The following is a 25,278-nucleotide window of genomic DNA, read 5'->3' on the forward strand; positions in this document are numbered from 1 at the left end:
GGGCGAAGAACTGCCCTCTTGGAACATATGTGGAACAGCAAGAAACTGCTGCCATTTAACCATTTTTTACCTTAAAAAAAAAATCACAATTTAATATGAAACAACTTAATGATTGAGTAGTAGTCTATAAACAAATCAAGTAATTCTAAATGGTTGGAAGAGTTATGCAAGAAAGAAAGCGTAATGGTAAATAGATTTTAAGAAAGATTGTAGACTATAGAGGACTCACTGAGAAGGCTTACACTTGAGCTAAGGACTGAAGGTAAGAGTAAACCAAATATTTAAAGAATGAGGGAAGAACTTGCCATATGAAAGACCCAAATGAAAAGACCTGCAGTCAGGATAAAGTTTGGCATGTTAACAGGATTACCTGAGGATCAAGTAAGGTAGTATGGATATAGACTTATTATTTTTTAAATAAACGATGGATTTTCATTTCTTCATAGTGGTATGACTGCCTAGTCATGCTAAAAGTGAAAGACATAGGTGAAATATCCTCCTTCATGCCCCCCCATTAGTCTCGTGATTATAGGCTGAGGCCTGGGTAAAAGAGATTTCATAGCATACAGTAATGTTGTCCAATATTATAGTGGCATTTGAAACACTGTTTTGCAAGAACGATAAACCATCAATTGTTCTATGAATGAGTAATTCATTTCTGTGAGGTAATACAATGTTGAAATGCCTGTATCTATTAAAACTGAACAAGAGTCAGTTGTGTATGCTCTTGAGAACAGACCTAGTCAGGCAGACTTGTCTCCACTACCTTAAGACATGCCTAGGTTCAGTCCCACTCTGAGTTCCATAGGTTTTAACAGGTTTAGCAATTCAAAACTGAAGTTACCTCCTAATTTTAGTATATAGCTCATTCATAAATCTTATTTATAACATTTGGCCACATTATTTATGATTGCCTCTGCAAGAAAATGTTATAAATGCTACAATATTTATGCATAATATAGCCCTGCACATAATCACCTAATAATTGCTATCCCACATATTTTTAAACAGCCAGTTTTTTCCAAAGAGGGATATATTTAGTAAGCCAAATAAAATGAGAAATTCCTACTTAAACAGAAGTGTTTTCAGTTGCTTGGAGTAAAGGAAACAAAGTATTATTTTTGTAACCCATTGGTTTGCTGACTTTAAAAATATGGCACTTTGTATTGTATGCATGTGTGTGTATGTGTGTGTGTGTGTACACACACACACACACACACACACACACACATATATATATATATGTATATACTATTGTGCTCAGTCACTCAGTTGTGTCCAACTTTGCGGCCCCATGGACTATAGCCTGCCAGGCTCCTCTCAGTCCATAGGATTCTTCAGGCAAGAATATTGGAGTGGGTTGCTATGCCCTCCTCCAGGGGATCTTCCTAACCCAGGGATTGAATCAGCATCTCCTGTGGCTCCTGCATTACAGGTGGATTCTTTACCACTGAGCCACTGGGGAAAACCCATTTATGTTGCCTAATATTATACCAAAAAAAAAAAAAATAGGTCATCATATTTATTTTTTTGTACTATAGAAATTACATTAGTTTTAATTATTGTTTTCTCATACAACAAGTAACTATATAAACATATGATTGAGCACAAAGGAGTGTTCTTGGCAGTAGGGAAAAGATAACTCTTTTCCTAGTAATTTTACTTGAGATAAAAACATCAAAACCAATTTGAAGTTCTGTGTAGTTTAAAATTTATCAATCTACTGTTGAAAAATCAATGAAATTAACATCAAAAATTTCTCATCTTACTCAAAACTTTAAAGATAGTATTCATTTGCTAATCCTCTTTAAAATGTGGGGTTTTATATGAAAGTCATTCAGTCGTGTCTGATTCTTTGCAACCCCATGGACTATACAGTTCATGGAATTCTCTAGGCCAGAATGCTGGAGTGGGTAGCCTTTCCCTTCTCCTGGGCATCTTCCCAACCCTAGGATCAAACCCACGTCTCCCACATTGCAGGCAGCTGAGCCACAAGGGAAGCCCAACCTTTACTTAACACATTCTTTTTCTTACTATGTTTGTTTCCATTCTAATGAAAATAAGACAGTTAAACCAAGGGGCATTCAAACAGCAGTGGTATATTTCTCTATTAAATCCAAAGTAGTCATCATTGTTCCAAAATTTTTCTCTGTGCCTATCCTCTGATATGTACAATAGCCCCATTTTCATTACCAAATCTTTACATTTAGTTCCAGGATGACAGCATATTTATACTTAAGCTACTCCTTCCTTCCCCTGCAGAGAAATCAAAGTGAAAAGCAACTTCATTTTCTTTTCATAACTGACATCAGATTAGATAAAACAACACAACCATATTGCCATTACCGATACGTAGAGGACTCTCCACAGAAGTAACTCTTGTGGAGGTGGTTGATACTGTCATTATTGATCCAAGTACTTGCTTCCTTGAAGATGCAAGTCTTAAGTGGCCATCAGCTTCAGTCCTGTCAAAACTGACACTTTCCTACAGAGTCAAAACCCTTCTCAGCAGGGAGGCTAGCTTCTATCTGAGGATAATGGAGGTTTCTGGCCATGAGACATCATGTACTTTTACCATTTTATTAACATTTCTAAGACTTGGGTAAACTGTTGATTGGTCTCAGCATCTCTGAACAAATTAACGGTAATTTTGATTTTATTTGCTTTTTAAAATTTGCTCAGAGTTGACTTATCCTTTGCTAATTGGTTTTAGACAAATCATTTAGAAGACACTGGAAAGAATTCTTAGGGATTAGCGTCTGTTTCTCTTGAACACAAAATCACTCATCCATCTGTGTATTCATAATAAGAAATGTTTGTTCTCTACTTGTATGAAACATTGCTTGGAACTCTGTACAGAACACTCTGCTACTTTCCTCAGATTTTTCTCTAAGAAACCAATGTGAACAGTAAATGATTTGGAACACATTTTTTGTGCTGTGTGAAATATCTGATAGTACTGCAAGTAAAATTAAGTTCCTAGCGTACAGTTAACCCTGCGGACTAGGCATATGGCCTTTATTATTCTCGCTAAAAATACTTATTGATGTCAGGAGTGTTTGGCAAGTACTCTGACTGTCCATTGTTCATGTGTCATCCAAAAGATACAGTTTTTTTTTTTCTGTTTGAGCATAAAGATTTTTTTTCAATACCTAAATTACAAATAAAGTGAGGTGAAGTGGTACTATTTTAGAACTGTAGAATGTTGTGATGTCCTAAAATCATCTAGAATGGTCTTTCACGTGTTCTGTGTTCTCTCCATCTGGAATCCATTACTTCTCTAATACATCCAGACATAGGATACACACAGTCTGGAAAGACAACCCACTATTTAGAGAAAAAAAAAAATTATACTGATCCATAGTTTACAACTTTTCAGCTAGTTTAATTCTGAAGCTACTTTTTTGGTCTGCTGTAGTTGTTTTCTTCCTTCTTTTCATCTTTTGTTTATGACTTTGTAAAATCAGCTTTCTCTTCAGGCCATTGGTTTCTTCTGGTTTTTTAACCCCTTTTTATTGGGAGAAGCATTGTTTACCCAAACTTTGTTTTTAAAACTGAATTTTCCTGTAGTCATATTCTCATCAGAATCCTGGCCATTGGTATAAGACTTAGGTCTTTCCTAAACATTTCTGAAATTCTGTATCCTAGAATTTCAAATGACTATGAATAGATTTGGGTTCATTTGTAATGATGAGCTCTTAAATGGCATTATCTCCTGTCTCCACCGTTTTCATCATTCATATGGAAAGTACACTACCAGATAATCTACCCCAGAGGTATGGAACCAAAAGGCTCACAGACCAAATTAAATCAATGTAAAACACATTGTAAGAAGAAAAGGGAGGGATTTCCATGGAGGTACAGTGGTTAAGATTCTGTGCTTCCAATTCCCAATGCAAGGGATATGGGTTAGATCTCTGATGCAGAACCAAGATTGCACATGCCTCAGCCAAAAGGCAAAAAAAAAAAAGAAAGAAAGAAAGAAATCAAAGGGAAAGAGCTAGCATTGACTAGCTTAGGATAAGGTGCAAGCAAACTTGAAGAACCCCACCACATGAATCCTAAATCCACAATGTGGATCTCTCTCCCTCCCTACCTTCCACCCTCATTCCCCTTCCCTCTATCAAGATTTTACCCTCATAAAGGTCCCTTACAAATATTGAGCCACCAATATAGATAAGTGGTGAGAGAGAAAATGGTTGATATAGATTGGCACAAAGAAAGATGTAAAGGTCAAGCTAAGGAATGAGAGTCTATATCCTTAAGCATCAAGCATAGTACATGGCACCTAGTGATGTAAAATACAATTTTATTCTTATTTTAGTGTTTTATGATCATAAGGAAAGTCTACTTTGAAAAGGTAATTTTTTAAGTATATTGAACTATTTTTTGCCATTAGTAAAAAGATAAAAAGATACATGATGATTTGGAGATTAAAAAAAAAAAAAAGGAAAAATGCTTTAGCATTAAATTCAAAATTGGCTTTACTTTTTAAATCCTATTCTGCCAGCCAGGCTCTCCACAGAAATGACTCTAGCCTATCTTGAGCCAGTCATCTCTCCTACCACTTTTATAACTTTTAGGGAAATATCTTGACCTTATATTCCAGTTAAGGCTACCTTCTCAGTAATTCCTTTTCTGATTAGTGCCAGAGGTAACTTCCCCTCTTCAGAACCTCTCTAGTATTTACTTTATATCTCTTATCTCATGTTTTTTTTAATTTATGCCTTTATTAGAACTATTTATATATTACAGTCTTTCTCACTTAATTTTAGGCTTCTTAAAAATAAAAACCACATCTTGTTTATGTTTTTCACAGGGCTTCCCCATGGTACTTTCCTTTTACATAGATGATATTCAGCAAATGTTGTTCAATGCATAGAACAACTATTGTGCAACCCAATTTAGTATCCCAGGAATCAACTCAGAAAGTAACAATAATCTCCTAAAATAGGGGTCAGAAAAATTTATCTGTAAATATTAATAACTTTTTGAGTTTGCAAGGCAAAAAGCAAAATCAGGAGTATTGCTTAAGAACTTATGTAACAAGAAAGAAAATAAATTTTTATGGATTTTAAATATTGATTTAGTATAATTTTTGTGATACAAGTCTACTAATGAGAAAAACGGAATTCTTTTGTATGGGAGATAACCCTTAGCTTATTACAGTTTCTTGCCATTAATATTTCATTTGTTAATGCTGACATAATGATATTTTGCATGTCTTACATATTTCATCTTTGAACATTCTTTTCACATAGACATGTACTGCCAAATATTGCAGTTCATGAGCATATGATTTTAATCTAGCATATTCATTGCTTGGAAAGAATTTATAAAATTCTGCTAGGTTCTTCTCTTGATAGTTGCCTTTTAAGCATGTCATTATGTTGTACATTAGTTATTTCCAGTTGAAGTTTCAGTTGAAACTCCTCAGATAGTTAAATTCATTTTGAAATAGAGAAATTTCTTGCATCTAGATCTGAAAAATACTACTGAAAGTGTTTGCACTCAGAATATCTACCCACCAAAAATTTTTGTGGAAATGGAGATCTCACTTATTTCAATTTTTCAGAGGAAGTGTATAAAGCTGTTTGAACTATTTGTGATTCAAATATTAGTTGTCATCAAAATGATTTTATCACACTATGTTTCACATGTAAGCATTATTTTGCCTTGCAGTTTGGGGTTGAATTCACAGATAAACATTAAATAAATCTGCAGCAAAATTTAATTTCTAAAACCACATGTCATTAGTAACAGAGGTTGAGGGCAGTTCTTAAACAAAAAAAAACCTTGAGTCTTAACCTCAAAAAGCCCAGTGAAGCTTTATTCCTGCAAAGCCATCAAACTGCTACATGTTAGAGTCAGGAAATTCAGTTTCTATTTTGACAAAAAAATTCACAGAACCATTGAAAGTTAAATTTACAAGAGCCAATGGAGTTCACTCTTGGTAGTACTGGCTCAGTAACGTATTGTAGATTCAAGTATTTTCCTCAGAGTACCTGGTGAATAAAATACAATGAGTAATCATAGCTCTAAATATCTTAACTTTTTCACAAGTTTTGTTAATTTGTCTAGTTCATCTTTTTCTGATCTGTTGCTATCAATTTTATCACATTTTAGCAGATTCCACATCAGTCTGTACTGATTTAGTTTTTTAACTTACTTGAAGTTACTCTTACCTATAATTACTCCACCAACTATTCATAGGGGTTAACTTTGGAGGCACTTCAAACTCAGCATTGATTCCTCAAATAAATAGTAGTATTACTAACATCTATTGATTGATCAAGAGGCAAGTAAAACCACTTGGAAATATTTGCCTTGATTTTTAATTGACTATTGATAGTACGCCAATGTCCTTGACATTTCAAGCAACTGTTCTTGCCAAAACGCTAACAAACAAGTTTATTTTTGCTGCATGATTTAATTGTCTATCAATAAGCGACTTTCATTGTTGGACTAACAAATGAACCACTTATAAACTTCGCTTTAGTTGCAACTCCATTTCAAATTTTTGTGAAGAGTTTTTTATTGTGATGAGATACTCCATTTTAGTTTTCCTAATTTTTCTGTTACATTTCTGTGAAGTGAGAATATTGTGTCAAGTGCTTGGTATAATAGTGTTGGTGTATATAGTATTTTTTTAAGCACAGCTATAGTGCCATCACATAATAAACACAAAACTTTGACATCTAGCTTGATCACAAAATAATCCACATTCCACTGTACCTTAAAAATACAACATTCAAAGTTGACTTTTTTCTTCTTTTTTTTGTTTTGATACAGTGGATATGCAGTGATAATAAAATCTCACAGCAAGTCAATATATGTTCTGCTCGAAGCACTTGTCAATTTATAATTGCATCCCAGGAATTTGCAGTGCAACAGTCAGAGGTGGGAAGCAATACATGCCTTTGAGCCTCTGCTACAACTACTGAACTCGACCACTTTAGCACAAAACAGTCACAGACAATATACAAATGAATGAGCTTTGTTTATAGATATGGAAACTATGATTTCATATAATTTCTGTGTCTTGAATTATTCTTCTTCTTTTCATTTTTTAAACATATGAAAATGTAATAACTATCCTTCACTCACAAGCTCTACAAAAATCCTTGTTTTAGGATTTGGCTTTGAGGAAATATTGTTTACTTACTTAACTTTATGTCTAATTAAGCTATTTGAAGCAAATTTTCTGGAATCATGTGATTGAAAAAGAATATTATTTTTTAATGAAATGTTCATATAATGTTATATAAGTTTCAAGTGTACAATATAGTGATTTGGTATTTGTATATATTGAGAAATAATGACCACAATAAAAAGAAAATCCTTTTTAAGGATACATTAGTCAGTTATTAGATTTGTCATGCACACCAGAGTATAATACAAAAAGTTAGAATACAGCAAACATACTTCATATCTAGGCTCTTTAGTCAGGAGATACTGGTGGACTTTGTACTGCCTAGGTATTTTTATTTTAAAAACCCAAGACCATTACATTAACTATAATTAGAGATTTCAGGTAAGCCAAAACATCATGTAAGCATTTCGTTTATATGCGAAAGAAGCCCAGGGTAACTCCCAAACCCGGGCAATGTATCAATAGCAGCCTTTCAGCACACCAACCCTTCCCTTACTTATTGAGTCTCTGGATGGATATCCTAAGAACTACCCCAGTCCTCATTTCTCATCTGTTTTTTAGGGCATCAGAGGCAGCCCAGGAAGAACAGGACTGACTGGATCTCTAGGTCCTCAAGGAGCAAAGGGTTCGTCAGGCCCACCAGGAAGCCCAGGAGTTCAAGGCCCAAAGGTACTTACATGTTTGTTCAGATGGATGAGCAGTATTGACCATCTTTCCTGGCCCTGAGTTTATTGACTAGATCACAGGATGGTAAGACTGATAGCTTGTAATTAAATTTGGCCAATAATAAAAAACATATGAGGGAAAAAAGGAGAGTGCATGGTCTTGACATAGCCATCTCCCATGATAGCCACACTGCATGTAATTTGCTGGAACAATTTATTAACCCAGGATTAGTGATGCGTTATAAAAATGTTCTTTTACTCATTTTGTCTCTCCTTCCTTTTCTGTCATCTACCTTCTCCTCCAAAACAGAAAAATTTTACTTACTTCCAGTTACATACTTTCTCAGGTATACTTCCTGTTCCACTAAATCTGAACCTAACCAACTAATTAACAAATATGATAAGCACACAGATTATTTCTTAAAGTGATAGTAATTGTCTTGCATTAATCTTCATTGCAAGGAGTGTTGTCACATGTTAATAGGCTTTCTATATAAAACCTCTTTTAGAAATATCTCAATGTACTGTAGATTTGACCCAGACAACCAAGAGATTAGACCGATATCTAATGCAGTTTCATAAAATACCAGGATTAAGACATTGGCACCCTCATCATTATTATCTCTTAATTTGATTTTCAAGACTTAACTTCTAAAGAATTTTGAGATATTCTGAAAATGATGACTTAGCAACTTATTGTTTACAATTTGAGCTTGTTAATGTTTTTACCATGAATATCCCTTTCCACTAAAAAAAGATAGCTGAGCAAATGCTAAAATTGGGGAAAGAAATAAGATCCCTGCCTCTTTTGTGTGAATCTGGGGGAAAAAAAAAAGGATCCAATTTGTCAAGTCCCAAAGCTATATCTTTATCTCAAGACAGTGAAGGATAATTTGCTAATCTGAAAGCTTTAGTCAGAGTTTACCAAGCACCATTTTTCATTACCTTATCTAAAAATTGAACATGATTTCTAAGCTTATTTTTAGAAATTGTAAAAGCTATTGCAACTCTTATTTCAAAAACAAAATAAAAATATATTTTAAAATACTTGATTTTTAAAAACAAAATAATTATATCTATAAAAGGAACTTTTATGGGATAAAGAGGCTTTGTATCAAAGGAATCTTGGGAAACAGATAATGGAAATTTCTTAATGATGGAATTGAAAAAATAATCATGGCAAAAACCAGGGTTCACATTTCAAGAGATTCTGCTCTGTTTGTGGTATCAGCTGAATCATCTCTGTATGGTAAAGAAAACACAGCAAAATAATTTCCATTCAAATAAAACACAAGCTCCATCACACACAAACACCCCCACACATACCACACCCTCTCTGTAGCCCCACTATCCTCCTCCCACACTTGCAGGCCCCTCTCCCCTCCTTTTTCCATAGTCATGACCACAATCTCCGGAATTCTCTTTCCCTACTGCCACATTTCTTGTTCATTGTAACCAAATATTATGCATGTGGAGAATATTGGTGGGGAGAATGATCATGCAGATTTTGACTTCCCCAGTGCCTTGTACTATGTTTGAGGATGGGCCAGAATTTAGGTTTCATTTTAAAATAATATGTTCAAAGGTTCTAAAGTCAAGATTACTTTTCTTTTTTTTTTGTCCATAGGGTGAACAAGGGCTACCTGGTCAACCTGGAATTCCAGGTAAAAGAGGTCACCAAGGAGCACAAGGTGATCAAGGACCATGTGGAGAGTCTGGCATGAAAGGGCAACCTGTAGGTGCCAACTCAGAAATTCACTGAGCACTTATTATTCTACATACCAGGCCACCATCATACAATAATGATAATCATTTCTATTCACATTACAGGGAGAACATGGTATTCAAGGTTTGATGGGTTTCCAAGGATTCCCAGGTCCCAAAGTATGTTTACATATTTTCTACTGGTCTCTGAGAATCCCAGGGATGGGGGAGCCTGGTGGGCTGCCGTCTCTGGGGTCGCACAGAGTCGGACACTACTAAAGGGACTTAGCAGCAGCAGCTAGTTATCTAGAAAAAAAAAAAAGGTGTTAAAACACCAATATTTAATCTCTGACTTGAGCTTCTGTTTTTTTTTTTTTAATCGGCAAAATTTCAGTTGGTGTAGAATTATATAATTGAGTTCTGAATGTTAATTTTAAAACTTATGTAACTATATATTTTCCTAGCAGTTTTATTGAATAATTTGCTTCTGCATCTTCTCATCTGTTTTTCCAAACATTTCAAAATAAAATTTCCAAACATTTCAAAATAAAATTTCAAACATACCGTAAAGTTGAGAGACTGAGTTAACATGCATATACCTATTACCTAGATTCTACAATAACATTTTACTCACTTTATTATGTACCCATCCAACCAACTATTCCTATTTCCCTCTATCTCAGTCCACTTTTGATGTATTTCAAAGTCAGTTGTAGACCTCAGGACAATTCCTCCAAAATACTTCAGCTTGTACATCATTAGCTATCATGTTCCATTTTTTAAGGGCTAGTTCTTAATAGATTGGTACAAGGTTATTTCAAATGTAAAATGTTCATATTTTGGCTTTTTTTAAATCATGCTTCTAGGGTCCCCAGGGAGATGCTGGCATTGTTGGAATATCAGGTCCTAAAGGCCCTGTTGGACAAAGGGTAAATATGAAGTCATTCTGCCTTCCCATATATTGTGTTTCTTTGCTCATTGCAGGAATTAGGGTTACAAATTCTACAAATAATATACTTGAAATTAATAACTTAATAAAATTACTTTTAAAATAGAAATTCATTAGAACACATGCAGAGAGGTTCTCAACCTCTGTTAGTTCATATAGTAGTCTGAGCAAAAGACCCTGCAGACCACCCATGCTTCTTGGTTCTTACTTAAAAAAAAAAAAAAAAGGAATTAATATGACTACTGGATAATGTATTTATTAACTTACACCAGAAACAAAAACATAAAGTGGTTTCATGTTATAAGCATTAATATGACCAGGAACTAGAGACCACCCTCATGTACCACCTGGAGGAGAACTTGTCTATGACCTGAATTCTTCAAACAACACTTTGAAAAATGTTTCCCAATCGCTCTGCTCAGGGGTGGGTATCCCTAGACAGTGATGAGGAATTAATTAAAGAGTTAGAAAGATCAGGGCTCAGAAGAACTCCAATTAGCTGTTTAGTGCCTGAAATTGTAAACTGTAAAGAACATAAATATTAATAGCATAGATAAGTCACCAGCAGTTATTGGTTATTGTTTTGTTTGCTTGCTTTCTTAGTTATGTTTTTATTAACCACACTCTCCTAATTGATGAGATGATCTATAAAACTATAGAGAAAAAAAGATTTAAAAAAAATGAAGCATTGGTTTGAATGTCGTAGTAGCTCCTCTATGACTAATGCAGGCAGCTTCTTTACCGTCTGAGCCACCAGGGAAGCCCCTCTATGACTAATAGCAGCTCCTAAAGCAGGGATGGAGAGAGTTGAGAGAGAGGAAGGTGAGCAGTTCAGACATAGGAGGACTGAATCTTGAAGAACTTAACAACTGAAAACCACTGTCTTATGCAAATATTAAATGAAAAGTCAATTTTTAGAAACCCTACACCCCTTCCCTAATTGTTCCAATAAATTGTTTTCCATAATACAAAGAGCAGTGTTGTCTTGGGAAATGTTTATTTACAGACCCCTCTCAACATTTCTCCAGGTGCAAATAAGTTCTCAGGTAGTTAAATATTTTATTGATATTGTCAAAGAGAAGTTGGCTGCTTGCCTAGCTTCTGTCCTAAGCACTGTGTCTCTATAAGCCAGGATCTAAGCCTATACTGCTTTGCAGCTCCAGAAATTTTATCAGCTCTAAAATAATAAAGTTTTGGTAACTAGCTCACAAATAAATTATAATTGTAAATATTCCTTTATTAAGTCATTATAGAGACAAGTGAAAAGCTTTGCTAGATTAATATTTAGCAAAAAACTATTATGTACAAAATACTGATGTTCGTTTATGTCCTTATATCATTTATTCCTTATAAAAATCCCATGAGAGAAGATATTGTCTCTACTTTTCTAATAAGGAAACTAAATCTCCACAAGGTAATTCACTGAAAGCCATATATAGCTAGTATGTAAAGGAGTCATTATTTGAATCCACATCTGATTGACTGAATAACTTGTTTTTCACCTTTAATTCTTACAATGGCCCTGTGAATTAAGCAGTCTTATTTCTGACCAAGGAATCAGAAGTTTGGTTGGGCATAAGGATGCCCTATGGTCCTTTCCCATAATTTCTGTCAATTCCAGGCTGCATGCCACTCAAACAATTGCTCCTTCAACATCTGTAAATAAATTTATTTAAAATTATATACATGACCCTCTGTACTCTTTTTTTAAAGTAATTGCATTTGTTATGCAGTGAAATACATATAAAATGGCATCATTGAAACTATCACCAAATAAAAATTGTAATACTGATTTACCAGTTTGTTAGAAATTATAGGTTAATTCTCCTCATGGAAAATTATAATAATATACAGAATTTAATCAGATCAAAATTACTGTGATTTCTGCTAACACCATAAGATTTTGTAATAAAAACTGGAATTATGTGGACATGGACTATTTTGCTATCGTGCAAGACATTTTCTAAAATTTTTCTGAAATACTGGCAATGAAACTGACTTGTTTTCTTTTCTTTTTCTTTTTTTTTTTTTTTTTTTTACTTCAACAGGGAAACACTGGCCCCTTTGGCAGAGAAGGTATAATAGGTCCAAAGGGTAGAACTGTAAGTTCGTTGCAATACAGATCTTTTTTTTCCCATTTTCTTTTTTTTTTTTCTTTAATTTAATCCTATTCTAGAGTAATCCACAAGGAATCACTCTGGGTATTTGAGAAGCAAGGGCAGAAATGTACATTTTCATCTAGAAAGTTATTCCTGAGAATTTAGAGATCAAATGTAATGAAGAAGATACATATAATGTGATAGGTACTTGAATTGAGAAAGGAAAATAGAACTGGGTAGGGGAGGAGGGGTTGAGCATCATAATCAGGAAAGCAATAAAAAGAATCTATTTTCTGAAAGAGAGAGCATAAGAAAAGATAGACAGACAGCCAAGATTTGAGTCTTTAAAAGTACTCAGTCTTAGAAAGAAATAGTTGGTGGAAATAACAGAAAACCCAGAAAAGCACAAGATTAAGGTCAGTTTCCAGAAAGGAGTAGCTAACAGTGATCTTTAAGAGGATAAATTGCAGTAGAATATGGAGTACAGCTTGCACTGAGGAAGGAAGTAAATAAAAATATGTAATAATAAATTTTCTCAAATTCTTAAGCAGACTTTGGAGCATGTATGGTTATTTGCATTCAAGACAGGAGTAAACAGATGAAGTTTATGAAAGTTCACTTACTTATTTAAGATGACACAGGTAGTGAATAACATAGATAATATTTCCTACTTCAAGAGCGGTGCTCTTTCTACTCCATTCAAGCCATGTCTGGAGAGGAAATTGAGACAGTTAATATATGCCAGTGCCTTAGGGAATCTTGCTATGAAATAAAATAGGAAAATAAGACAGTGAATGGTGAGGTAGTCATGGGAGGGGTTTATAATACTAAATAGTGTAAATATACAAGAGGAAAATTGAGACTTAGAAAGGAAATATTCATTCTCTACAAGGAATCAATGTTTTGAATCATTTGAAAGTGTGGTATATATAGAGACCAGAGTTTAAAAATATAAAACAGTATCCTTCAAATATTGTTAGTATTCTCATTGATAAATTTAGAGAAGAATTCACCACCAAAGTTATTGGCTTTTTGATTTTTAAAAAAATGAAATGTGTAACTCTAGATTCGCAGCATTTACCACTCAGAGCTATATAGTCTAAGTGGGAGGTTGTAAGTGGGAGAATTCTCATATTTCAGTGGGTGGTTCTTCTGCAAGCTAAGGAACACATACTGTTCTGATTATGGAATGATTGTTCTCTTCCATCAAAAATGTGAAGTATTAATTGGTCAAGGAAAATATGATAAAGAAGTGGCTCAATTAAAATATCTTACTGTGTTTTGTTTATAGATAGTTCTTAAAGGCCCTTAGAATGTTCAGCATGCACATCAAATTTTTTCCATCTTCTATTTTTTTCTATTCTCAAAAGAAACTTATAAGGCGAGTTCATTATGAAAGAATAAGCATTTGAGAATGGTCAAAACGCATTGTGGAAAAAAATAGTGGTGGGGGATGGAGGACTTGCTCTTCCAAATAAGAAAACATTATTTCAAAGTCTTTGTAAATGAAACTATGTGGTAGTACAAACAATAGATCATTGTAGCAGTTTAGAGCCCAGACTCAAACTCCCATGTAGATCTCAGACTACATGGGAATTTAATTATAAGGAAAATGGTATATCAGTATGATTTGGGCTGCAAGTAATAGGAACCCGGAATCAAACTGCCTTTAATAATAAGGAAACTTACATCTTACTATGGGAATCTCAGAGTTAGGAAGGGCTTCAGTATTTGGTGACTTAATCTTGTTTTCTGAGACTATTTCCATATCTCTATTCTGCCATCCTAAATGTTATCTTCATAATTAGGTTTAGGGCAAATGACTACAATATCTCAGTTATCACATCTAGATATAATTATCCAAAGTGAAAAAGTGACCTATATCCCTGTCTTGGGAAAAATAAAACTTTTCTAGAAGTCTCCCATTTTTTTTTTTCCATGTCTTTTGATCAGCCACACACCCATTCCTACCCCAGTGATAGGGAAGGACAAAATTCCTTTCAGTCTTCCTACTGCTGTAAGAAATTGGAACCCTATTTCACCCAATTTTTTAAAAATCTCTAATGAACTTTTTAAAAAAAGGAAAGAAAGAAAAGAAACAATTAAAACTCTTAGAAAAAGTAGGAAGCTAAAGTATAGCTTAAGGTTTGGGGAGACCTTTATTTGTTGTTCAGTGACTAAGTTGTGTCCCACTCTTGTGACCCCATGAACTGCAGCACAAAAGGCTTCCCTGTCCTTCACTATCTCCTGGAGTTTGCTCAAACTCATGTCCACTGAGTCAGTGATGCTATCTAACCTTCTCAACCTCTGCCACTTCATCTGCAAACTGTGAAAGAACAGAAAACATATTTGAATTTTGTATGGGAAAAGATTCCATAAATAAAACTAATACAATTGGGGAAAAGTAATTGCAAAGCAAACAACGTATAATGGGTTACTATATAGGCTTTGTAAATTGGTATGAAAAAGAAAACAGAGAAATGAACAAATCAAAAGGTCAGTAACTATCCAAAAAGATACTCTCCTAACTTTTAGTCAGAGAAACATAAATTGAAGTAATAATGAGATATTGCATCTACCTCTCAGAAAAGGTTGCAGGGAGAGTAATATTTTTGTTAGAAATGTGAATTACAGCCTTTATTAAAAGATATTTGTTAAAATAAATGTACATATATCCTATGACCAAGAAGTTCCACTTTGAGGAATTTGTCCATAGAAATAAAAGTACTCAATACACTAAGGAAATTTAACAAAGATTTTTTTTTTTTCACAGCACCATTTGTATTGGGGGGAAAAAAGTATGAAATAACATGAATGCTCATCTGTAGAAGAATGGTTGAGTAAACTGTGATCTAGCCACTTTGTGGAATATTATGAAACTATTAGAAAGAATTTATATCTAGTTTGGCTGACTGTTGTTTCATGATGTATTATTTAACATGAAATGTATCATGCATAAAAGAGCATATGATATCAGCATTATAAAATATGACCAATCACCCCATCCACATATAAACACATTTGTCAATATTTGATTAGAAAAAATATATAGATATATACCATGTCAATGCTGGATTAGAGGTGGGAGAGAGTGTAAAAAGAACATCTGTAAAGCTACCTTAAAAATCAGCTTTTTAAAGTTGCTCTTGTTTAGTCGCTAAGTCATGTCCAACTCTTTGCGCCCTGTGAACTGTAGCCCACCAGACTCCTCTGTCAATGGAATTCTCCAGGCAAGAATACTGGAGTGGTTTTGTTGCCATTTCCTTCTCCAAAGGATCTTCTTGACCCAAGGACTGAACCTGGTTCACCTGCTTGGCAAGCAGATTCTTTACCACTGAGCCACCAGGGAAGCCCCTTTTAAAATTTAATACCTAGTTTAAAATGAATTAAATACAAGATAGGAAACACAAAATCAGTAATATAAATTTTGATTAGATAATGAGATGGCATTTTTAGCCTGCAGGATTAACAAAAAGTGATAGTACATTACAACATGTGTCAGGAAAAAAAAAAAAGTACATATACTCCTGTATATTGTAAGTATAAGGCAATTTCAAACAAACTTTCTGGAGGATAATTTTCATAAAAAAAAAAAATTTTAAGAGTACCAGGATATTCATCACAGTGTTGTCTATCATGACAAAATTTAGAAAAAGAAATATATAATAGGCAATTTATTTAAAATATTATTATATGTTTTTAAATACTGGTAAACATTATAGTTCCGGAGAAGGCAATGGCACCCCACTCCAGTACTCCTGCCTGGAAAATCCCATGGATGGAGGAGCCTGGAGGGCTGCAGTCCATGGGGTCGCTGAGGGTCGGACACGACTGAGCGACTTCACTTTCACTTTTCACTTTCATGCATTGGAGAAGGAAATGGCAACCCACTCCAGTGTTCTTGCCTGGAGAATCCCAGGGACGGGGGAGCCTGGTGGGCTGCCGTCTATGGGGTCACACAGAGTCGGACACAACTGAAGTGACTTAGCAGCAGCAGCAAACATTATAGTTCGGAGAAGGCAGTGGCACCCCACTCTAGTACTCTTGCCTGGAGAATCCCATGGATGGAGGAGCCTGGTGGGCTGCAGTCCATGGGGTTGCAAAGAGTCAGACACGACTGAGCGACTTCACTTTCACTTTTCACTTTCATGCATTGGAGAAGGAAATGGCAACCCATTCCAGTGTTCTTGCCTGGAGAATCCCAGGGACAGCGGAGCCTGGTGGGCTGCCGTCTATGGGGCCGCACAGAGTCGGACACGACTGAAGTGACTTAGCAGTAGCAGCAGCAAACATTATAGTTATGTGGGAATTGTGGGTTGATACAGAAAAGCATTAATATTGAGGGTGCATATTCATGTTACAGAAAAGATGAATAGTATTATTTCATTTTTTAATTAAAAAAATACATACACAATTTCCACAAGGATGAACATGAAAATAGTAACAGAAATAACAGTAGTTCCAGCAACAGCACTCATGTGCACATGGAACATGTACTGAAATAAACCATATTTTAGATCATAAAACAAATTTTATTACACTTAAAAGAATAGAAGCCATATAAGGTATGTTCTCTGGCCATAATGGAATTAAACTAAGAATTAGTAAACTAGAAAGATAACAGGAAAAGCGCCAAACACTTGAAAATTAAGCCTCACACTTATAAACAATTCATGGACCCAAGTGTCTCAAAGAAAGTATGAAACTATTTTGAACTGAATGAAAGTATATACAACATTTCAAAATTTGTAGGATGTAGCTCAGAAGGAAGATTTTAAAAAAGAGGATAAAAGTGAAGGAGGAAACCACTCTGGAAGCAAGGTTTTAAAAGGCTGAGGGAAACAGATATTAGAAGAATTTAATCTGTTAATTTCCTTTCTAAATTATTTTGCATTTGATTACCAGATCAGCTGCTTTGACTTAATTGAATAAGTAGCATGACATTATCTCACTTTAAGGTAAAACTAGGAATAGCGAAACAGATGTGATGAAATCAATACAGTGTATTTGTTTTTGTTTTGCTTCGCTTGACATAAGAAAAGAAAACTAGAATTTGTGTAAATTTAGCTAAACAAGTCTTGCTAGATAGGGGGGGAAAAAGCCTATTAATTATCATGTTTCTGTATACAGCCTCAAGTACATTTGATAAAAAATAAACCTACATTTTCTTTTGTCTTTCAGGGACCCAGAGGTGAAAAAGGCTTTAGAGGCGAAACTGTAAGTTTATCTAAATTTGTGGTTATAGTATCACTTGTCACTAAGTTTTAAGCTCCATGAAACCAAGGACTTCTTTTGACTTTTTCATTATTATGTCTCTGATACTTGTGGAGTGAAAATAAAATTATAATTTTCAGGAAGTAGAGCTAACCTATATCGTGTTTTGCAGTGACACTTGGTAAGCCCTAATGTTTAAGATACCCCCACCTGGTGCCTCAGACGGTAAAGCGTCTGCCTACAATGCGGGAGACCCAGGTTCGATTCCTGGGCTGGGAAGATCCCCTGGAGAAGGAAATGGCAATCCACTCCAGCACTCTTGCCTGGAAAATCCCATGGACAGAGGAGCCTGATAGGCCACAGTCCATGGGGTCACAAAGAGTTGGACACGACTGAGCAACTTCACTTTCACTTTCAATGTTTAAGAACCTGCCAGTCACATTCTTTCCAAATCACTGTGTGAAATGGAATATATGCCTTGTCACGCATCAGGAGAGGAGGTGTAAGCTTTCTACACTGGTGCCAGAACAGGAGGACTGTTGAGTGATTTTAGATATACGCCACTAGATTCAGTCAGAACCCTAGAGGGCTGCAAAGCAGAAGCAGCTCATTAGTTGTATTGTACTGGAATTCCATAACTGACAGGAAAACCGAAATGAACTTTTTGTTCAACCCAATATATTTCAGCCACCTGGAAACAATGGTGAGAGCAAAAGGTACACAGCATTTTCACACTAAGTGACTTATACTGGCACTGTTTCCTACTTTTCTAGGATGTCAGTTCTTCCAAGTTAAAGAAGATACTTTGTAAAGGGGCCACTTTTACAGCAGAACTTATTAAAGCAGCAGCATAAACAGAGGACAGGCATGGAGTGAAGTAAGGGGTATTGAAACCAAGTACAGAAGGCACATAGGAATAAACTGGAAGATAGCAGTAAAGCCTTGCTTATAAGGTAATGAGATTATGTAGTGACAGCTGAGATAGGGGTATGCTTGGGGCTCAGACTAAGTAAACTGTAGTTCTATTAGTTTGCTGGAAAATGGAATTTATGTGATTTTTTGATAGCTGAAGAATTCTCAAAGGGCATTAAAATAGATGTATTTAATTTGTCCCTTATATTTTCTCAGCAGACTTACTGTAGCAGGAAGCAAGGGTGTTCGTACACAGTGAAGCTATATACCCCAGGAGCAGTGGAAAGGAGAAAGAAAAAGCAAGGAGGCTTGACAGAGAGGCCATTTTCCATACCTGTCTCCAACTGCCTCCCTGATCTATTCTCTCCTATTACTGTGGTTAGAGCATAAGCTCTGCCAAGAGTAGGATGCCTTGAGTACCTATGACAGTGATTGTCACAGGCATTTCATGTGCAAAAAAATTCAGTGGCTCTGATGGATTATCCTATATATATAGTCCAAATTCAATGGACTATGCCTGAAATCGCTGATTGCACTAATAGAGATATGGCATCTAGAATAAAGCAGATAATGATACCAGTCATTCCCAAAGGGGAACATGGACGAAATTAAAGCACATTCAGAGAAGGATTTTCTCAGATCAGTGATGTAACTAGGAGCCCAGTCATTCCCTCTCCTTGTTCTTTGTGCTCTCTCTTCACTTCCTGGGTTTTGCACCTGCTTTGTCTTGCCCAATTCTTTATCCCTGTAGTTCCTACTCATTTTCAGGTTGCAATTTAATTTGCTGAAGGTAGATTTGCTGATTTTAGCCTCACCCAGTTGCCATCCATGGACATAAAGCTAGTCCCCAGGACCTAGTGCAATGCCTGGCAACTGTTCGTCAGTCCTTACTTAAATGTTCTCTTATCAGAGAGGCTCTTCCAGACCAACCCTATGTAAAACAGCAATGCCTGTACCTGCCTGAGATTCCGTATCTTTCCTTAACCTGTTGCCTTAAAACCTAACACGAAGTGAAGTGAAGTGAAGTGGAGTCGCTCCGTCGTGTCCGACTCTTTGCAATCCCATGGACTGTAGCCTACCAGGCTCCTCCGTCCCTGGAATTCTCCAGGCAGGAATACTGGAGTGGGTTGCCATTTCCTTCTCCAGGAGATCTTCCCAACCCAGGGATAGAACCTGGGTCTCCCGTATTGCAGGCAGACGCTTTACCATCTGAGCCACCAGGAATATCTATTTCATGTTCTGCTTATTACATTTCCCCTCCCTAGAATGATGAGGGGAGATACAATATTTGAATTTTAAATATTTGAAAGGAAGAAAGAATATGTATAATGAGTAACCCTAGAGGATAAAATTTAAATGATTTATTTATTGAATTTTCAGTGTCTGTGTTTAGCTCTCTCAGAGACAGTGAGTTCCCTGAGGGCATGAAGTGTATTTGATACGATCTAATTCCCAGCGTGTCATAATACCCAGCACGTAATTATCACAAGACAGATATAGATTGACTAAATGAATGGAATGCTGGAGTGAATTTCAGCTCAGTATAATATTGAGCTGCTTTAAAACAAGATAGTTTTGTGAAATAGTGAGTGTGTCACAAGCAATCAAATGACTCTCTCTTTGAGTTTCCTGCACTGGGTAGGGAATTAGAATACGTACCTTTAAACTCCCAGCTCTCAGTCTACAATTCTAACAAAAAGAAAATTAATAAGCCCCTCATACAGCACATGTTAGTTCCAGTCAGATCAGATTTCTATTCAGAATCCTTCTACTTCATCACTGGCACCCTGTTTTTTGGTTTTTTTTTTTTTGGTTTCATTTAATATATGATATTGTACATGTTTCAATGCCATTCTCCCAAATCATCCTACCCTCTCCCTCTCCCACAGAGTCCAAAAGACTGTTCTATACATCTGTGTCTCTTTTGCTGTCTCACATACAGAGTTATCATTACCATCTTTCTAAATTCCATATATATGCATTAGTATACTGTATTGGTGTTTTTCTTTCTGGCTTACTTCACTCTGTATAATAGGCTCCAGTTTCATCCACCTCATTAAAACTGATTCAAATGTATTCTTTTTAATGGCTGAGTAATACTCCATTGTGTATATGTACCACAGCTTTCTTATCCATTCATCTGCTGATGGACATCTAGGTTGCTTCCATGTCCTGGCTATTGTAAACAATGCTGCGATGAACATTGGGGTACACGTGTCTCTTTCCCTTCTGGTTTCCTCAGTGTGTATGCCCAGCAGTGGGATTGCTGGATCATAAGGCAGTTCTATTTCCAGTTTTTTAAGGAATCTCCACACTGTTCTCCATAGTGGCTGTACTAGTTTGCATTCCCACCAACAGTGTAAGAGGGTTCCCTTTTCTCCACATCCTCTCCAGCATTTATTGCTTGTAGACTTTTGGATCGCAGCCATTCTGACTGGCGTGAAATGGTACCTCATTGTGATTTTGATTTGCATTTTTCTGATAATGAGTGATGTTGAGCATCTTTTTATGTGTATGTTAGCCATCTGTATGTCTTCTTTGGAGAAATGTCTTTAATTCTTTGGCCCATTTTTTGATTGGGTCGTTTATTTTTCTGGAATTGAGCTGCAGGAGTTGCTTGTATATTTTTCAGATTAATTGTCAGTTGCTTCATTTGCTATTATTTTCTCCCATTCTGAAGGCTGTCTTTTCACCTTGCTTATAGTTTCCTTTGTTGTGCAGAAGCTTTTAATTTTAATTAGGTCCCATTTGTTTATTTTTGCTTTTATTTCCCATATTCTGGGAGGTGGGTCATAGAGGATCCTGCTGTGATTTATGTCGGAGAGTGTTCTGACTATGTTCTCCTCTAGGAGTTGTATAGTGCCGGGGTCCAGCCCCAGCTGATCCAGGGTATTCGAAGGAGAGACGGCATAGGCGAGGGTCAGGAAACAACTGCTTAATTACACGTTAATTAAGGATACAAAGAGTAATAGAATGAGGATAGCTCAGTAGGAAAATTCAGTGGAGAAAAGAGGCTGAGTAGCTTGGTTTACGCGGGAGACCAATAAAACTTCAAGACAAGAAGTTTGCACCACTTACGTAGGCCGCAGGCGTCCTTCCGTTCTCCCGTTCTCCCGAAGGAGAGGAGACACTGAGGCCTCCCCGGTCGGATCTTAGAAGCCCAGGCATAATTAGCAAGCATGGTGGGTTCCGCGCTCCAGATGGAGACTCAGCTAGAATTTGGGAGACAGCGTGACATGGGGAGACCAAGTTTCAGTGAACAAGGCCCGCACTTTATTTTCCAAAGTAGTTTTTATACCTTAAGTTGTGCATAGAGGATAATGGGGGAAGGGGTGGAGTCATGCAAGGACAGCAGTTCCTGGTTCTAATCTAAGCCAGGCTTTCAAACTTATCATATGCAAAAGTTCAGGTGATTGACATCATCTTCTGGCCCGGAGGCCTGTTAACATTTTAAGAAACTTATTTTTCTCTAAAGGTGATTATTCCAAAGTCAGGCACCAGCCTTCCAAAAAGCATTGAACAAAGCTGCATTTTACATTTCTATACACCCATTATATCAATCAATACACCACCAAGGACACAGTAGGTAAGGAGTATGGAGACTTAGCAGCAAACATTGGCCCAACAAGTGAAAAACCCTTCACCAATACAATTTCTAATCAATCTTTTAACTACTCAAAGGAATCTGTGTTTAGGCAGTTTAGAACATCTCCTGCCTCTCACAGTTGGGAGGCTCTGAACAATCACATGTGGTCGGAAAAACCCATTCAGGCAGGCTAGAGGATTTCCAAAGGAGTTTGTAGGTTGAAACACTGTCACACCCAGGAATTATTAACTGGAGCTGTAAGCTAACTCTTTTTTTCAGAGAGAGGTAGTGGGGGACAGCCCCCTGTAAAGTCAGAGGTGTAGGTGAAAGCACAAAGCAGAAAGTAGGCAGACTCTGGTTTGGGGGGTAGATGCTCGAGAATTTCCAGGGGGACTCCTGAGGCTCGATCCCACCTTTGCGTATGCCGAGCCTCCTTCCTCATGACCTTTGTCATGGGCGGAGTTCCTCACGCTGGCTCCCGGCAGTGATAGAATTCCAGTTGAGCTATTCCAGATCCTGAAAGATGATGCTGTGGAAAGTGCTGCACTCAATATGCAATATGCACTCAATATGCAATATGCCGGCTCCCGGCAGTATAGTTTCTGGTCTTGCGTTTAGATCTTTGATCCATTTTGAGTTTATTTTCATCACTGGCACCCTTGTCCACATCTCCATAGTGTCTCCCCTGGACTCCTGGCTTTTTTCCACTCCCTCCACTTTTCTTCACTATAATTCATTCTCTACATAGCAGTTAGAGTGATAACATTAAAGCATAAATCAGACTATATCAATCCCCTCTTTAAAACCTTCTTGTTACTCTTCCTTGTACTAGAATAAATCTAAATTCCTTACTGTGGCTTACAGTGCCCTGCATGGACTAGACACTACTTGCCTCTCCGAGCTCAAGATGCACCACTTTCTCCTTACCAATTCCACTGACCTTATCTCTGTTCTTTGGAACATGCTTGCTTTTTATCTAGAGAATTCTTTGACCTGCTCTTTAAATGACTGGTTCTTATCTCACTATTCAGGTCTGTCCTTCCATGGCCGTGTGGTCTTGTTACTCTTGGTCATTCTCTTTCACAATTTTCCTGTTTTGTTTTATTGATAGCAGTTAGTGCTATTTGAAAGTATTCACTTTCTATCTCCTCTGCTAGAATATAAACTTCTTGAGAGCAGAGAACTTTGATACACTGGTTATCAGTGTCCAGAATAAAACCTACCACATAGTAGATAGCATTTGAGAAATGAACTGATAAATAAATAAATGCTATTCCCTAAAATTAAAAAGTTAATACGTACTTCCAGGTCTAGCTGGTTAAAGTAACATTTCCTGAATTAATATACTTCTTATATCTTTTGCTCTGTGGGTTACCATGCGTGTGTCTGTGCTAAGTCGCTTCAGTCATGTCCAACTCTTTTCGATCCTATGGATCGTAGCCTGGCAGGCTCCTCTGTCCGTGGGATTCTCCAGGCAAGAATACTGGAGTGGGTTGCCATTTCCTCCTCCAGGGGATCTTCCCAACCCAGGAATTGAACCACATCTCCTGCACTAGCGGGCAGATTCTTTACCACTAGCATCACCTAGCAAGCCTGTGGTTACCATAGTTCTCTTCAGAAACAGTATCAACTCAGTCCCAAAGCGGGGGACACAGTGACACAGTGTAGGTAGTAAAATTAGCTGCTGAAAAATAGGGTTAATTGGCACATTAGAATTAGTTTATTCTGTTTTCATTGTTGAATAAACTGGTATTAAATATCTTTTCATCACCTCTTTTCCTTTGATTCCATTATGATTTAAGGAGCTTTATAAAAGTAATCTTTCAATTCCTAGAGACCATCTGCAATTAACTTAATACATAAAACCTTTAATTAAACCCTTTTCTGCTTTCATCCTATGGAAAAGCTTAGTTACATTTCTTATACTCTCCTTAGGACTTTTTCGGTATATGCTATAGGTTTGTTTTCTTAAAGGGAATGGTTTAAATAATTGACTTTCTAAAGATTCCTAATGAGCTACTGTGTTTCAGAATGTAATACCATCAAGGGGGTCAGCCTGAAATAATACTAGTACATGGAGCACTTAGGGAATGAATTTAATTAACCAAGACCTGTTTTATTGGGACAAATACGACACTTTTTGTTCAAAGATCAGAATCACAACAGTCTATTGGTTTTATAAATCTTATTTTTAGTTAAGCTGGTATAAGAATTTATAAAGCTATGCTGTTCTTACCAAGTCTTGTACCAAGACCAAATCATGATTCAGTGCCTTAAAAGAGAGGTGGGGAGCTCATTACACAACATATGAAAAGTATACCTGTTAGTGTGAATTTGGATTTCCTGGTTAGGAAGCTTTATATCTTCTACAGTTTAACATTGATAACTATAGTAATGATCCCAAATAAGTATTTCTGTATTCCTTTACATGAATACAGAAATACTGTATTTAGGGGCTTCCCTGGTGGCTCAGAGGTTAAAACGTCTGCTCGCGATGTGGGAGACCCAGGTTCAATCCCTGGGTCAGGAAGATCCCCTGGAGAAGGAAATGGCACCCCACTCCAGTATTCTTGCCTGGAGAATCCCATGGATGGAGGAGCCTGGTAGGCTACAGTCCACGGGGTCACAAAGAGTCGGATACAACTGAGCGACTTCACTTTACATGAAAGACTTACTTTTCTATTCTATATTTGTCCCATGTCTGTTTCCCTGTGGACTGTTTTGAAAATAAGTCCCTGGATTCATAAATACATGCTAAACTGAGTCAGAGTTTGATGACATCCTGAGAAAACTCCCTAGTGGGTAGCACTACAATTCCCTCCTCTCCCTCTACTTTAGATCTATCATGTTAATAGCAAATTAATCTTGAAAGCTTACAAAAATCTCGATTTTCATGAGAGCCTCAAGCACATTTAGAACATGATTGAGTAATATTTGATAAGTAAGTAATGCAAAGAGGATTGCTGGAAATATTGGGATAAATTATTTTAAAAGTT

General features: G+C 36.4%; 1 protein-coding gene across 1 annotated transcript in view; it reads left to right on the forward strand.

The window, feature by feature from the left end:
* The window catches only part of COL24A1 (collagen type XXIV alpha 1 chain), a 404,934-nt gene that overhangs the window by 341,840 nt on the left and 37,816 nt on the right, over window positions 1-25,278 (forward strand). Inside the window, exons 49-54 of the mRNA XM_055587104.1 lie at window positions 7,715-7,822; window positions 9,446-9,553; window positions 9,649-9,702; window positions 10,389-10,451; window positions 12,520-12,573; window positions 17,752-17,787. Coding sequence (XP_055443079.1) covers window positions 7,715-7,822; window positions 9,446-9,553; window positions 9,649-9,702; window positions 10,389-10,451; window positions 12,520-12,573; window positions 17,752-17,787 — 423 coding nt within the window. The remainder of the gene's footprint in view (window positions 1-7,714; window positions 7,823-9,445; window positions 9,554-9,648; window positions 9,703-10,388; window positions 10,452-12,519; window positions 12,574-17,751; window positions 17,788-25,278) is intronic.

The sequence above is a fragment of the Bubalus kerabau genome, chromosome 6 (assembly GCF_029407905.1).
Source record: "Bubalus kerabau isolate K-KA32 ecotype Philippines breed swamp buffalo chromosome 6, PCC_UOA_SB_1v2, whole genome shotgun sequence".
Classification (NCBI taxonomy): Eukaryota; Metazoa; Chordata; class Mammalia; order Artiodactyla; family Bovidae; genus Bubalus; species Bubalus kerabau.